Source organism: Trichosurus vulpecula, chromosome 7, assembly GCF_011100635.1.
Source record: "Trichosurus vulpecula isolate mTriVul1 chromosome 7, mTriVul1.pri, whole genome shotgun sequence".
In the NCBI taxonomy this organism is placed as follows: domain Eukaryota; kingdom Metazoa; phylum Chordata; class Mammalia; order Diprotodontia; family Phalangeridae; genus Trichosurus; species Trichosurus vulpecula.
Genome location: NC_050579.1, coordinates 22,846,611 through 22,863,471, shown reverse-complemented (window position 1 = coordinate 22,863,471; position 16,861 = coordinate 22,846,611). Strand labels below are relative to the sequence as shown.

General features: G+C 49.4%; 1 protein-coding gene across 1 annotated transcript in view; it reads right to left on the bottom strand.

The window, feature by feature from the left end:
- Positions 1-355: 355 nt before the first annotated feature.
- Positions 356-16,861, bottom strand: part of CLIP2 (CAP-Gly domain containing linker protein 2) — a 104,232-nt gene continuing 87,726 nt past the window's right edge. Inside the window, exons 9-12 of the mRNA XM_036768135.1 lie at positions 14,334-14,493; positions 9,160-9,345; positions 7,704-7,766; positions 356-4,269 (exon numbers count right to left, since the gene is read on the bottom strand). Of these exons, the coding sequence (XP_036624030.1) occupies positions 4,258-4,269; positions 7,704-7,766; positions 9,160-9,345; positions 14,334-14,493 (421 nt within the window). The 3' untranslated portion in view covers positions 356-4,257. The remainder of the gene's footprint in view (positions 4,270-7,703; positions 7,767-9,159; positions 9,346-14,333; positions 14,494-16,861) is intronic.

Below are 16,861 nucleotides of genomic sequence, written 5' to 3'. Positions count from 1 at the left end.
CCTGCTGTTTGGTGGCACAAACCAGCACCCCTTCCTTATGGAATCTCTAGCTTCCTTCAAAGAATCACTCAGGCACCATCTTTCATAGTTATTTGCACATTCTCCCTCTGGAAATTATTTTAGAGTAAATATTCGGTATCTCCTCCCCACCCCCCCCCAATAGAATGTAAGTGATGTGAAGACAGGAATGATTTCATTTTTTGACTTTGCAACCTCATATACAAGGCACCTAATAAATATTTAATTGAATTGAACCAAACTTCACCTCTCTGGTATTGCCTTGGGCTGAGGTCCTCTGTGACCCCAGCATCTTCCACATTCCAGATCCCACATCCAGAGAAAAGGGAGCAGCTGCTTCAGGTCAGTGGGTCCCAGACCTCAGCCACAAGTTTATTGTTCTTAGTAGGAACTCACCACACTTTAGCAATTCAAGTTTCAGGAAGGGGAAGGGAGGGAAGGGATGGGGAGGCTGTGATCCATGGCAACAAACCCAAGCAACACAATCTGAAACTCAGCAGTTTGTACAACATTTGAACAGAGGAAGATCCAAATGGAACAAAACCAAGACCCCCAAATAGACGTCATCAGAGAAACCAACTCTCTCTCCGGGATGCTTAGCACCTGAATCATCAGACACGACCCCACCCCAAAGGACTAAGCAATCAACTTGCACCTTGTTGGCCCAGGTAAGAGGTCCCCATCCCATCCCCCGCCTCAGCTTGCCCACCCATCCACAGCTGCCATGATTCTGCTAACAGGAAGTCTATGAGAGTTTAGTGGGTTAAGCCTTCCCTTCCTAGGTCACAAAGAGCAGCCAGAACCCGATGGAAGTAACGGAGGATTTGAGCTTGGATTAGGTCATTAAACGTTTCCTGAATATGTTGCTGTTTCAGCTGAAAACAACATAGAAGGTCCAGGTGGGGCAGGGAGTGTGGACTCTAGCGTCGCTCAAGGAACCTACATCTGAGAGGGTACCTAACCTGGGCACAGTTCCTGGGGGCACATCCTTCCTAGCAGCCCTGGGTTACTAAAGGAAATTTCCACTATCACTCTGACCTTAGCTTCCTCCTCCCCGAATAAAGGAGGAGATTCGCATTCAGTGATGCAAAGGCCCTTACCAGCTCAGAAGCCCATTGCCTTGGGACCCAGTAGGCCTGCCCCATCATGTCACAGGGGGACAAGGGAAGAGGAACTAGGGATGTCATCAAGTCTCACTGAGGTTCTACGTGGCAGGAAGGCAGCAGTGAACAAGCAGGGGGAGGAGAACTCTTCTTGGCGAGGGGAGGCAAGGACCAGCATGGCTAGAGGGCGGGCAGTCTACTGGCCTTGGTCCCCCGGCGATCCTACATGGGAGGCAGCCTGGTATTGAAGAAAGGATTTGGAGGCAGAATACCTGGGCTATAGTGCAAAGAGAAGCTGGAGTCAGAGGACCTGAGTTTGAGCCTTGCTACTGGTGTGACCTGGGCCTCAGTTTCCTCACTTGTCAAATGAGGTTGTTGGACTAGATGGCTCCTGAGGTCCTAACCAGCTCTAATTCTACCATCCCTTCCATGACCTGGGTTCAAGTCCAGCTCATTGACTTATTCCCTATGTGACCTAAGGTAAGTCACAACTTCTCTGGGCTTGATGATCCTTCCAGCTCTAACCCCTATGAGCCTAAGAGGATCTGGGTAAGTGCTGGCCTACTGGGTGCTTTGGTTATTTTATTGGATGCCCTGCCACTGGAGGGCCCTGTAGAGCATAGAGACAGAAGCAAGATGGCCTTGGGAAAGAGCTGGTTAGTGCTTCTAAAGAGCAAGACCTAGGACCTTGGACTCTGGCTGCTAACCATCGGTGAAGACACCAACCACCACCCAAACACCCCATAGGATAGAAAAAAAAGAGGAGTCCTCTCCCCAGTGACCTGGGAGGGCTGGGATCCCTCGAACCCAGGGCTGGGGGTGCGAGTGGGGTCTCAAGCCAGGGATAGACACCAAATGGAAATCTAGCGCCTTGCAGTCCTGCAGAGGGAGGCCGTTGGGTAGTGTATCCCTGCATCTGTATGTATGTTGCACAGGCTTGAATATGTGAGGATGCGTGCTGTTGGAGTATACTCCCATTGTGGAAACTCCCTTCACTAGGACAGATCTCAACCCATCTGTGACTTGGGAGTTAGTTGCCTATGGGTCACAGATGGGGTTCGAACCTGTGTCTTCCTGACTCCAAGACCAGAACTCTAGTCTTTGCTTCTGAGATCTGTGATTTCTCTAGGATAGGGAACTCCAAACAAGGACACCTCCTTGTATGTAACAAGTGCTAAATGAATGTTTATAAAATGAATTTGTGTCCCTTTAGATGTTGGTGTGTCAGGGGAAGGAGCCTCTTTTCTGGAATTTCACATCCACCCACAAAACCCCCCAGCAGAACACGACATATAACAAGGCCTTGTGGGTCTCTCTGAAGCTCACAGGGAAATGTGGCTGGAGATATTTCTCCCTTAGATTTGGATGGGAACCAAATTGGAACCCTATGTTTCCTGCCTGGGATTTGAACTTGGGTCTCTCTGGCCAGGACCAGGCTCCTGATTTTGGTCCAGTTGAGTCGGTTAATGGGTAAGTGATGGGGGCAGGAGGGAGAGGGGCATGGACTACCCCTGATTCCCACCCTGACAATGCTCCATGGCGTCACCTTCCTCCTCTCTGGGAAAAGCTGGAATGAGCCTGTGTTTGAGCATCACTGTGCTAGCTTACACCTGAGGCCACAAGGGCTGGTGGATTTGGGTTCAGAGGGCCGGGTTCAAATCTCAGCTCTGCCCCTTGTTCTCCAAGTGACCTTAGACAAAACGATTTCCCCTTTCTCGGCTTACGTTTATCCACCTGCAAAAATGGAATTAGACGAGATAATCTTTGAGGTCTCATCCCGCTCTAAATCCTAGCAACAAATGGGAGGGGGAGGGATGTTGATGTTCCCCATGAGGACCCAGTTTGGGGCTGCCTGCTTGTCTACCTCGCTTTGGTCCAAGAGAACAAGTCTGAAAGTACCATGGGATGGGGGTGAGAGTCAAACTTGACTTGGATCCATCCAGCTCCATCCTTAGCCCAGGTCCTCTGGCCAGCCTAGCACGGGGGCAGAGGGATGGGTTGTAGAGGCTGATGTCTGCATATCTTATGTCTTTCCCTTGAGTTCTTTACTACTGGTGACTTTTTCCTAACCTTAAGAGCTTGGGACATCCACCCACACCCCTGGGCTTACAGCTACAGGCTAGCAGAAGGGGCCAAAGGGAAGCCATGGGGCTGGCCCACCAGCGTCTACAACACCATCTCTCTGGCTCACCTGCTGGCTAGTATTAAGCTCGTGCCAACAGCTGAAGGAAGCTAAGCACAGAGGACCAGGAAGGGCTTAAGACATGAAAAGGGAAGTCGAGGAGTTAGGTAACTCACCATAACACAGTAAATTTCTCTGAATGGAGGAATGGCATGTATGAAAAGTAGACGCAGTTGGCTGAGGAGGGGACTCGGTACCATGAGTGGCATCATACAGGAGGGAGGAAGGGGGCAAGGGGACCCCCGAGGAGGAAAGTTTCCCACAGCCTGTTCACATCAATCCTTCTGTCTCAGCCGGCGGCTTCATTGGTCTCCCCGGTGGGCTGGGAGTCAGTGCTGTCACCCTGTCACCCCAGATGCCCTTTCGAGAACAGCAGCTGTCCTGGGATAGCCCAGCTGTTTCCTGGCTCACAAGGTCAAGGCCTCTGAGGGTATGGGGAAGCCAGGGAGAGAGGGAGGCCCAGCTTCCCAGGGGCCATGCTCCAAGTTGCTCCTGTTCATGGTGAGGTGGGGAGGCTCATGATTCTGGACTCTCTGAGGCCATAGTCTTCCCAACCAACCACACACATACACACACACACCTTCCAAATTGGATTCCAGAAGCCTTCCAGGGCTTTCCCAAGTGTCCAGATCAGAGACTGGAGGCCGCAGGGGATAGGGCAGGGGGGGCACAGGGGGCCAGACTGGCTCCTTCCAGCAGGACCCATGCCTGTGGACTCCTCCAGGTCAGGGCAGTGGGATATGGGCTGGGGGATGGGAGAGGGCAGAAGGGAGGGGGATTGTCCACATCTGTTAGTACACTATTGTTACAAACACCATTCCTGTCTCAGAAGGGACAATCTTGGCCCAGTGCCTGGAGGAGAAGCCGGAGGCGAGCGGTAGGGTGCATGGCTGCCCAGGTGAGCGAGTGAATCCAGGCGTGAAATGGGCCTCTCTCCACCTTTTCCTCCTGTGGTCAGTGCTTCTCCTGGAAGACAGCAAACAACGGGTTAGGCCCTCATCTGGACCGCCACGTCCTCACCTCCAGGCTATGCCCTGTATGTTGGCCAGGCAGCCCAGCCTGCCCATCAGTCTGGGAGATACAGCTCCCTGTCTTAAGCCACTTAGCCTCTCTGCGCCTCAGTCTCCTCAAATGTCAAATAAGGAGCTTGGAATCTTGGCTCCAGAAGATAGATGATGAAAGACTTCCCTCCTCTCCGGAGAGATCTGGAGGACTATGGGCGTGGAACGCCACACAAACTGGATGGATGGAGTTGCTGTGTTCGTTGATTTTATATAACTATTTTCCTTTATTACAAATCTATAGTATAATCAGTATTTCTTTATTATGGGACAATGTATTTTGGGAAATAAATTTTTAAAAGTCCTACTCCCAATTTTAAGTGAAATGAGGAAGGGAAGGTGGGAATAGATTTCAAGACGCCCTTCCAATTCTGAATCCTATGATCTTGGCCATCACCAGGGCCAGTCCTTTCTTCTCTGCTTCGGCAAACTTTACCCATCCTTCAAGGCCCAGCTCAAATCCTACCTTCTCCAAGTAGATATCTCTGCCTACGGCGTGGAATGAGTCATGCACCCTGACACTCACTCATATGCTTCCCTTTTGTGGATTTGTTTGTGTAGCTAATGTTTCTGCCTCAACCGTCAGCTGTCTCTAGGTGGGGGCTCATAGAATATTAGAGATGGAAAGGAGCCTTGGAGATCCATTTACGGTTCCATGATCCCCTGCCCAATAAACAGCTCATGAAAATCCCCTCTGTTTGAAAGAGGAGGAAGTCATGGCCAGAGAGAATTAGAATTCAGGGCCTCTGATTCTCAGTCCAGGGCTTATTCCGCGCCATGTATCTGCTCCACAGAATATGCACAGACATCTGACCCGGGTTCCTGGTACGTGTGTGTGCTTGCTTCTTTGAATTGTTTCAGTTGTGTCTGACTCTTTGTGACCCCATTTGGGGTTTCCTTGGCAAAGGTACTGGAGCGGTTTGCCATTTTCTTCTCCAGCTCATTTTACAGATGAGGAAACTGAGGTAAACAGGGTGATGTGATTTTCCCAGGGTCATACAGCTAAGTAAGTGTCTCAGGCCAGATTTCAATCTGGGTCCTCCTGAGTCCAAGCCTGGTGCCCTACCCAATGAACTACCTGGTACCTGGTCATAGTAATTCCATGAATCTCCTCCATTTCACTGATGTCCTATGTCCCTGTTAATAATCAAAGCAATCTTGCCTAATATATTGAGTTGGCTAATGGTACAGAAGAAAGAGCTGACTAGCTTTGGACCTGGGTTCAAGTCCTGTCTCTGCCATTTCATATCTGTGTGACCTCAGGCAAGACCCTTCACCTTTATGTCCTCATATACGAAATGCTTGGTATATATTTGTTTCCGTGTTGCCTCCCCCATTGGACTGTAAGCTCCTTGAGGGCAGGGACTGTCTTTCACCTCTTTTTGTATCCCAGTGCTTAGAACAGTGTCTGGCACACAGTAGGTGCTTAATTAATGTTTATTCATTGATTGGTTGTCATCTCCCCCATTAGACTATAAGTTCCTTGAGGGCAGAGACTGTCTTTTGCCTCTTTTTATACCCACAGAGCTTCCCATAGTGCCTGGCATATAATAAATGTTTACTGATGATTGGTTGATTGAGATGGCATCTGGGGTCCCTCCCACCCTGCCCTGCCCTCCAGAGAGGCCATGAAGTTGTCAATGGTTCCCTCCTACCTCTAAGATTAAAGCACACTCTCTTGGCCTGGCCTTTATTCAGCCTGGTTCTAATCTGCTTCCTGGTGTGTTTCTGGTCTGCGTATTCTCCATTCCAACCAAACTGGTCACTTGCTGTTCCTGTGTGTCATTTATGTCCAAGGGCTTTATCTGCTGCCCACAATGCCCTCCCTTAGTCTCTCAGAGGGGCAGCTAAAGCACTGGGCCTCGAGTCAGCAAGACCTGAATTCAAATACAGCCTCAGACCCTTACTAGGTGTGTGGCCCTGGGCAAGTCACTTAACCCTGCTTGCCTCCGTTTGCTCATCTGTAAAAATGAGCTAGAGAAGGAAAGGGTAAACTACTTCAGTATCTCTGCCAAGAAAACCCCAAATGGGGTCACGAGGAATTGGACACAACTGAAAAACAACTCAACAACCACAAAAGCCTTTCAGAATGCCTCTCTTCTTTCAAGGCTCACCTCAAGTGCCGCCTCCTACAGGAGGCCTTCCCTGATTGCCCCTCCTGGTTAGGGATTTCTCCCATCTGCAGTTACTTATCTTTGTACATGTCAATAGATTTAGAACTGAAAGGGAGAGCCCAGCTGGTCAAACTTATCATTTAACACATGAGGAAACAGGGGCCTTGCCCTGGGTCACATAACTTTAGAGGGACCCGGGTCTTGTACCTTCAGATGCAGTGCTCTGTTCACTGCCTAAAGTCTCCCTCCACTAGGATGTGTGAGGCTCGAGGGCAAGGACTACAGCACCCGGCACACAGTAGGCACTTATGGGATGCTTAAGAAAAGTAAATGAATGAATGAATGAAGACTATAGAAACCCCCAGCCCTTAATGCGTCAGCAAAGGTTAAAGCTGAGGACCAAGTGTGACGATGTAACAAGCTTAGATGGCAGACCTAAGGGACCCCCGCCCGATCTTGGGCCAAACACCTAATCCTACAGGTGGTCCTCACTTCACAGAATCATGGAGCAAGGTCTTGATTACTACAAATAAAGAGTTTCTTGAAGTGCTGCATTATTCAGACTCACACCACAGATTTCCACCGGGCCAGGACCAATGGCCACATTTTGCAATGATGATAACTTGGAATAGGGAGACGTGAATTCTATTTTACACACTCTAGGGGAGCCGGCTACTCGCTGGTGCCCTACAATGGCAGGGTGGTGTGGAGGGTCAGAAGACCTGGGTTTGAATCCCACCTTTGACACCTCCCAGCTGTGTTACCCTATGTACGTCCCTTCAGCCTTCTGAGCCTCGGTTCCCCCATCTGTAAGATGGGTATAATCACAGCACCTACCTCCCAAGGTTGTTGTGGGGATCAAATGAGATCATATTTGTCAAGGGCTTTGCAAACCTTCAGGGCTGGAGTAATGTCGACTCTTCATTTTTTTATTTTTAAAGGATTCCCACAATGACTTCCATAATGCAAGCAACCTTCCCTTGCCTCATTTATCTGTTTGTTGAGTGTTTTTTGGTGAATTTTTAGAAATGAATTCAAACACAAGCTTCTCGACGGCAGGGCTGTTTGGTTCATGTCTTTGTATCCCCCAGTGCCCAGGGCACAGTAGGTGCTTAATTAATGCTTGTTAATTGACTGGCTGGTATTTTCCCTTCTTAGGTTTCCTTCTTGAAAGGGGGGCTGGCGGGCTTCAGGGGCTGGTCCAGGGCAGGGGGCACTTCCTTACCTCTTGTTTCCGGGTCTTGTCTTGTTGATGGATGCCATTGGTGGAACCAGAATTGCCAATGGTCTGTACACAAGAGACAATTCGTTAGGACTTCATAATAAGAGAAGCTTCCATCTCTGGGGTTTACCAAGTGCTTCCCCCTTAGCGGAAGACGAGGTAAGGATTATCCCCAGATGAGGAAAATGAGGCACAGAGAGGCTAAGGACTGGCCTGGGGTCACCCAGATGGGATGTGGAGCCTGGGTCCCTGGACTCCAAGTCATCCCCAATGTTCTTTATCTGATATCTTTAGTTCTAGTTCATGGGTTCTTCACACACATGACATACTCACAGGCCAGGGGCTGGTGAACATTTCCCTAAAAGAGACTGTCTAGGGACACTCTAACTGAGAAGAAGCATCCCAGAATGAGAAGACACACAGTTCTAGCCCCATCGATAGATAATGCCTTCAATACTTTTATGTTTCGTCTTTCCCCATTAAATTATAAGCTCCTTGAGGGCAGGGACTGTCTTTAGTTTTCTAATTTGTTATCCCAGCTCTCAACACAGTGCCTGGCACATAGTAGGTACTTAATAAATATTTACTGAATTGAACTGACCCTAAGCATATGGCTTTAAGAGCAGTCAAGAACCCGAAGTGGCTTCTCTCATTTTCCCTGGTGTTGGCCATTCCCTCTACCAAGGCAGATGGGGACATGCTCTGTCATTCAGAGGCTCAGATAATTGCCTGGAGACATTGAGAAATGAAGTGATTTGTTCAAGGTCACACAGCCAGGATGTGCCAGAGGCTGGAACTTGGGTCTTTGCGACTCCAAGAATGGCTCTCTATGTATGTTTTGGAGAGGTGCATGATGGGTGTGCACAGATTACAACACAAAACCAACAAGGATTCTGGAGAACAAGTAGAAAGGAAGTTACCAACGAGATGAGATGGGCCAGTTATGTGTAAGAATGAGGGGTGACAGGTGGACAGCCAGAAAACCCCACTGGTAGCCTTGAGATGTTAGGAGAAAGCGAGGAAGGCTCCCAGTCCATCAAGCAGACCCTCTATAGTGGAAATTTGGAAGGCCTTGGCCACCACTTGTGCAGGGTGGGCAAGCATGGGTGGGTCACAATCTGTATCACGGCAGAACTCTTGAACCAATGAGATCACAGCTCCATTGGAGTATCTGAGTATTCAGAGATATTTTGGAGGTGGGGACAGAGCAAAGCCAGAGTGTTTGCTTAGGATGATGCCCGCTCTCTCTAAGCCTACCTCAAGCATTTGCTGTTCGTGTGGCCCTGGGTGTGTTGCTGGTGGTTGAAGTGAGAGGGTGGGGACAACTTGGAAGCTGGACAGGCCATAACTCATCGGGCCCAACCACCTTTGGGAAAACCACCTGCAAAGTGAGCGAATGCATAGCCAGGGTCTACTGCTCCTGATTCAGGGTGGCTGGATTCTGGCCGGGAGGGCTCACCTGGGATTTCTCAGGGGAACTCCTCATGGCTTCCATGAGCTTCTCCATCTGTTGACCTTGCTCCAGAGCACTGCGTAGGACGTCTTCTGTGCTGACCAGGCGATGCTGGAGCCGTAGGACCTCCGACTCCGAGGACGCGTCAATCAGGGAATAGCGCCTTTGGTCCGATGCTGATCTCTCTTTGTCCTGGCAGAGGAGGTGACTCAGTCGGTCAATCAATTCACAAGAATCTATTAAATCTTTGCTGTGTGCCAGGTGCTGTGCTAAGGCTTGGGGATGCAAAAAAAAAGGCCAACACAGACCCTGCCTCCAATGACATTCTAACAGGAGACACAACACATCTGCAAAACGATAGGGGAGCAAGAGAAGCAGGCTGAGAATGACTTCCGAGTCCATCTCTCTGGCCCAGCTTCTCTCCAAAACCAAACCCATCATGTTCCGCCAGAAACAGCCTTGTCTCTGCCTTCCCTCTCCCCACAAATGGCACCACCATTTCCAAGGTCTTAACCCAGGAGCTACCTCTGACTCTTCTTTCCTTCATTCCCCGCATGACAGCCAGCGGTCCATCAGGTACTGTTGGTTCTCCTTTGATAATGCCTCTCAAATCCATCCCTCCTCCTCCATCTCCACCCCCACCACTATAGTCCAGGCTTGTACTGCTCCCATCCAATCCAATCCAACCCAAGAGGCATCGACTAGAGGCAAAGCATCTCTCTGGCTTGGATTCCTGCAAGAACTTCCTGACTAGCCTCAGTCTTTTCCTCATCATTCTTTCTGCCTCTAATTCATAAGAATAAAAACATCAGCTCACATTAATGTAATGCTTTAAGGTCTACAAGATGCTCTCTCAATGACCGCAGGCATTATGGTGGAAGGAATAAGAGATTTGAGGGCAGACAATCTGAGTTAGGATCTCAGCTATGCTTACCTTCCTTCAACCAACTAACCCAACCAACTAACCAACCAACCCAACCAACTAACCAACCAACCAACTAGCATTTATTAAATACCCGCTGGGCACTGGGGATACAAAGGCAAAGAATCAATCCCTCCCCTCTCAAGGAACTGACTATGTGACCTTGGGCAAATCTCTGTACCTCAGTTTCCACCTCCATAAAATGAAGGGGCTAGGCTAGAAATTCTTGAAGTTCTCTTCTAGCTCAGGATCCTACGATAGGAAGGCAGCATGCCACAGTGGCTCTGGATTCAAATTCCGCCACTGACATTATGACCTGTATGACTTTGAGCCAATCAGTTCTCCTGTCTGGGCCTCAGTTTCCTCCCCTGAAAAATGAGGAAGCTGGGTCAGATGGCTTCCGAGGTCCCTCCCAGCTCTAGGCCTATGGTCCCCTGAACATTGTGATCATAATGAAGATGAAAGCATGCCCCCCCTCCTTGACTGGTCACCTCCTTTAAGCCCCATGCGATTTAGTATTTAAATATACAAAGCCTCACATTCTTCCCTAAGCCTGGGGGCAGCTAGCAGTGGTAGAGAGAGCCTGGGACGACTCCGTGCCCTTTCTGGGTCTTGGTCTCCTCATATGCAGCACGAGGGTCATCATACCTGCAGCATCTACTCTGCAAGGGCTGCTATTCAAGACATACCTGAAGGTAAGCCCTGTGTAAGCCCCAAAGCTCGAGATTTCAATCCTCTGCCTCCAGGCAGGTATAGAGCCCATTCTCCATGCATGGAATGTAAGGGTAAAACAGACCAACTAAAAGATGGGGACTATTTGGTTTACAGGAAAAAAAAAGGGTCCTGTAAATGGTGTTTAAAATAGAATTTGAGACACAAAAGGAGAGAAAGCTTTAATATAACCTCCTCTAAAACACACAGAATGGGGGAAAAAAACACTCATGCAGAGGAATTCTAGAAGGCTGGAGTCTTTTCAGAGTCACCCGTGGCGCTGGTGCAGAGCTGGCCTTCAAGGCCCCTGAGCTTGTCTCCAGAAGCCGTGGAAGCTCACCTGAGCCCGCACCCAGATGGGCTTTTGTTTTTAAAATGCCAGTTGGAGAATCAGAGAGTGGGACAGCTGGGAGGGACCTTAGAGCCCTTCTGTGTCAACCCTCTCTTTTTAAAGAGGAAACTGAGGCAGGAAGGGGAACTAGGGACTTGCTGAAGCAGGCAAAGGATCTCCGAGACCAGCCAGGGGCATCAGTGGCTACAGCGCTGGCCCTGAGTTCAAATCCAACCTCAGACATTGACAAGGCAAATCTATGAAATGAGTGACCTCCAAAGTGTCTTTCAGCTCTAAGTCTATGAGCGTATGAACACCGAGGCCAAAGCAGGAGGGCACAGGAGGGCATCTCCTCCACCAGTCTCCCAACAAGTGGTCATTCATCTTTTCCTTAAGACCTTCAGAGAGGGAGAACTCACTACCTTCCAACCACGCCTGCTTCGCTTTTGGTCATCTCTAGTAGGAAGACAACTGATGCTTTGACCCTGCCTCTCCACAATGGCTCATTCTGTCCCCCAGGGTCCAACATTACCATCCATATGACAACCCACCAAATACACCAAGACGGTTACTGTGCTCCTCTGAGATTTCTCTTCCCCAGACTCAAAGGTCACCAAGCTGCTGGGCACCATAGTCAGGATGCAAACCTTCCTCCTCCCAAACCAGGGCGCCTTCCACTAAAACACACTGCCCTCCCTCTCCTGCTGGGCATTTCCATTTTTCTCAAGGGGCAATGCATTACGGTAGTGGTTCTCAAAGGGCATGTCATTGCAGACAGAAGGAAATGTATAAATAACTTGGTTTAATAAGCTCCTTCCTTCTCCAGCATATGTAGCGTGGTAATTATAGCATTCACAAAATAAACAAAACTTGCCTGTTACACATATGCATTAACCCGGAAGGCATAGCAGATCTGGAATTCGCAGAGGACTCAACAAAAACATCTCCTCTGTGCTGAAGGAAAATGCACATGTGTGAATCTCCCAAATCTCCCACTGTGGTGACATATGAGCGCTCCCTATGTCTCAATCCCTCATAGCAAAGAATATTGTGCCATGAGCAAAACTCCACACAATTAAAACCACTGCCCCAGGGAGGACAAAGTAGAAAATGCCTCCAGAGTTGACCCTGGTTTCTTCCTTTTTCTGGGAGGGTGGGGGTGGGTGGGGAACAGGCCTTTCTGTCATCAGCGCCAAAAGAGAAGAAGAGGAGAAAGAAAACTTTCTTAGCCATTCAAAATGTCACTCACCTCTCAGTATCTACCTCTTCTCTGTCTCTGTCTCTGTCTTGGTCTCTGTCTCTGCCTCTCTCTCTCTCTCTCATTCTGTGTGTGTGTGTGTGTGTGTGTGTGTGTGTGTGTGTGTTTCAGGGACACAGCATCCAAAGTGTAAGACAGACATGGAGTGTTGTGAGATCGACTCATAGGCATTCGGTGGCCATACCTAGGGTGGAAGCCCCTCTGATGGGTGCCAAGGAAAACAGAACTATCCCCCTTACCCAACTAGGCTGATGATCCACAGTGTCCATTCACTCAACGAGCATTCAGTAAGTACCTACTGTGTGCCAGACTATAAAAACAGTAACAAAGCACCCTTTGTTATTCTGTTAGGGGAAAACCACATACACACACACACACACACACACACACACACACACACACACACACACACACAATTTATACTCTGTTGCTGTTTGTCCTTCTTTCCCACAGAGGGCCAATGACATTGTGGGGTGACGTCTTAAACAATTTTGGAAGGAGAAGACCTTAGCAATCAGGAGTTCAGAAGTGGACGTGTGTGGGAGGTGACTCTGGACTTGACCTTGGAAGGAAATAGGAGATTGTACAGGGCAGAGGTGGGAGGCAAGATGGTTGGTTTGGTTAGAAAGTAAAGTGTCTGAGGGGGGCTAATAATGATTAATGATAATAAGGCTGGAATTTGAATGTGAAGACATGTAAGGTCAAACAGAGGAATGTGCATTTTCTCCTAGAGCAGGAGCCAGGTGCTTTGGGAAGGTCAGTGGGGACACTGGTGGGGTACGGACAGCAGAAGGGAGATCCTGGAGGCTGAGGCTGGTGTGAGAGTCTAGGAGGTGGGTAATGAGGGTCTGAACTCACTACGTAGCTGGGGGATGGATGTGAGAGATGTCACATGGTTAGAACTGCCAAGATTTGGCTGCTGATTGGATGGGAGGGGCAAAGGAGTCAAGCGTCTGGGATGACTGAGTTAGTGAGCCTGGCTGGCACAGAAAGATGGCGATGTCCTCAACACCACTGACAAGAGCCTTCTCCACTTGCAGGGATAATAATGAGCGGAGCTCTGGGGGTCAGGACATCATCTTCGTGAGGACAAGGTCTCATTTCTAGGAGTACTTTCTTCTGTTCACTGGATATGAACCTACCACCATACTACACATATGAGCTGTTGGCCAGGTGGGTAACTGAATGATACCATAGACGGGTCATTGTGGCCCAAACCCATGGAGGGACATACAGAGCAGAACAACGTCCTCCCAACAGGGGTGGGCCCTGTCAGCTTTCCAGTGGAGGAGCAGTAAGTTATCAGTTATCACACAGCTGCTAGATAAACACACCACTGTCGTCTGCCCTCCGGACCCCCTGACGTTGCCATCTGTTCAGCCACTGCCAATGACTCCTAGGGAAAGATCCAGCTGCTGAAATCTCCATTTATAGGTGACAAATATGAGTCTCTGAGAGCTCACGTGACTCACCCATGGCCATGCAGGTCAACTGGTGAGCGCCTCAGATGGGATTTGAACCCAAACGTCCTGGTGCCAAGTCCAGCATAAAGCCTACTATAGCATGTTTCCTTGTGGTAGGCATAAACATTTGTTCATTCAAAAAGTTAATAAGCATGTATTTTCTGTTTCCACCCTTACTTTCCAATTAAGAAGAAAAACTAAGGTCTTGTAACAAATATGCAGAGTCAAGCAAAACAAATTCCCCTACTGTCTATGTCCAAAAATGTATGTCCCATTCTGTACCCTAAGTCCATCACCTTTTGGTCAAGTACATGAAAGCTTAAAGTTAATATTATTTATGGTTTGTTTAGAAAATATTCTTAAAATGTGTGCATTCACTGTCCCATCTGTCTGTTAGGATTATTTGGGGGCGGGGGGCGGTGAGTCCTCTATGCATCTTCAGGGAATACACCTTCCTTGTAGCCTCCCCCCACCCAGCCTCCATGGCTCACTCACCAGCACAACCAGCTTCTCTCTCAGCCCTCTGATATCATCTTTGAGTTTCTGCTCCTTGAGTCTCCACTCAGCCTTGTGCACCTCGCGGCTCAGGTCCCTCTCAGGCCCTGGGGAGTGACGGTTGGCTTCAAGCAGCAGGGCCCGCAGCTCGTTCAGACTCCTGGACGGGAAACAGACCAAGACGACTGGTCACAGCCTGGCATGTCCCTGCCCCCCCAGCCTCAGCAGGCACCCCAATGTCCCTGGTCCCTCAGGGTCCAGTCATTCAAAAACGATTTCCTGAGAACCAGGTAGATGCCCAGGCCCGGAAGGAAGAGGGCAGGCTATAGTCCCTGCTTGTCAGGAGTGGGTGATTCAGCTGGGGAGAGAAGACCCACCCACATGAAACAATTAAAAAACAAGGCAAGAGATGCCCAGGCTTTACTAAGGGCCAAAGAGGAGAGAAGAGACAGTCAGGGCTGTAGGAAGCCTCGTGAGCTTGTGAGGGGTCTCAGAGGCCATCGAGTCCAACACCCCCAAACTCCTGTCATTTTGATAGAGGAGGAAACAGAATCATTGAGGGGAAGAAAGTCGCCCAGGGTCCCACAACTAGGAAATGTCTGATCTGGATTTGAACTCAGGTCTTCCTGACGCCAAGTCTAGCCACTACTGGAGGAATCGTGATGGGCTGGGGTAGTCATGGAGAGCCTCTCGGAGGAGGTGAGGTAGGAGCCGAGCTTTGAAGGAATGGAAAAGATATCTCGGGCAGGGGAAATGCCTAAAGGCTCACCATATTCCTCACCCGCACAGGACATTCACATGATGCTTTAAGGTTTCCAAGACCCTTTCTATGTGTTATCTCATTTAGACTCTCATAATTTTGTAAGGGAGGAGCTCCAAGGAGGGAAAAAATCACTGTGGGCTGGGTGTAGACAGGGAAAGCTTCCTGGAAAAGGAGGAATTTGAACTGTGTCTAGAAGAGTTTCTAAGATGAGAAACATGGGAAGATTTATCTGAACTGATGCAAGGGAACACTGACTGCACCTATGTGGACACAAAGGCTCACACGCTGGCTGCTTGGCAGTTCTATGTGGACCCAAAGAAAATGGATACCCTCATTTTGTTGGAGAGGTGGGGGACTGGGGGTGTGGAATACTGAATACCTGTCGGTCTATATGTCCTCTATTTTACTTCTAGTGGTGTTTTTGTTGTTGTGACAAGGGAAAATGCACTGGAAAAAAAACTGTGATGTAAAAATGAAGGTCAAGAATAAACCTTTAAAAAAGGAAAAGAGGATCCACTTAAAAAAAAAATTGCAAGGGTAGAGAACAGCCCCCTGGAAGTGAGTGTGTTATGTTGGAATGTGTCTCCTGTATTACTGCAGGACCCTGTGGGCTAATAGGATGAGCCTCCAAATTCCACTAGAGGGCGCCCGAAGCCAAAAACAGAGATGGAAAAGCAAGCCATGATGCCCAGAAGGACCGATCCTCTTTCAAATGGGCTTCCTGGAGCAGCCAGAAGGCACCTGGTCCAGGCTGACAGCAGTGATGGCAGCCCCGCAGAGGGTCGTCCCAGACTCTCGGAGGCCTTGGGAAGCGGAGCGCGGGGATCCTTGGGTATTCCCACTTTGCAGAAAAGGAAAGTAAAGCTCAAGGGCAGCTTGATACCAAAGAAAGAAAACTGTGTCTAGAGGCAGAGGATGCGGGTTCAAATCCTGCCTCTGATACCTGCAACACGTATGACTTTGGGCAAGTCACTGAACATCCTTGGACATCAGTTTCCTCATCTGTAAAATGAGGGGGATGGACTCTTGGGTCTTTCCCAGCTTTAAATCTATGAGACTGCAAACTTTGACTGTTTCATGACCTTGGACAAGTCACCTCTCTGGACCTCAGGGCGCTTTTGTGTGAAATAAGGGGGTTGGACCAGATGGCCTCAAACACCCCTTCAAGCTTTGGATCTATGATCCTGTGTTAGCTGGGGGGGGGGGGACGGGGGACAGGGGATGGGGGACAGAACACCAGGGCCTCCTCCCTTCTTTCCTCCCTCTCTCCCTTCCTCCCTCTCTCCCTTCCTTCCTCCCTTCCTTCATTCCTTCCCTCCTTCCCTCCCTCCTTCTTTCCTTCCTTCCCTCCCTCCCTCCTTCCTTCCTTCCTTCCTTCCTCCCTTCCTTCCTTCCTTCCTCCCTTCCTTCCTTCCTTCCTTCCTTCCTTCCTTCCTTCCTTCCCTCCTTCCTTCCTTCCCTCCCTCCCTCCTTCTTTCCTTCCTTCCCTCCCTCCCTCCTTCCTTCCTTCCTTCCTCCCTTCCCTCCCTCCTTCCTTCCTTTCTTCCCTCCCTCCTTCCTTCCTTTCTTCCCTCCCTCCCTCCTTCCTTCCTTTCTTCCCTCCCTCCCTCCTTCCTTCCTCTCTTTCTTCTTTCCTTCCTTCCTCCCTCCCTCCCTTCCCTCCTTCCTTCCTTCCTTCCTCCCTCTCTTCTTTCCTTCCTTCCTCTCTCCCTTCCTTCCTTCCTTCCTTCCTCTCTTTCATCTTTCCTTCCTTCCTCCCTCCCTC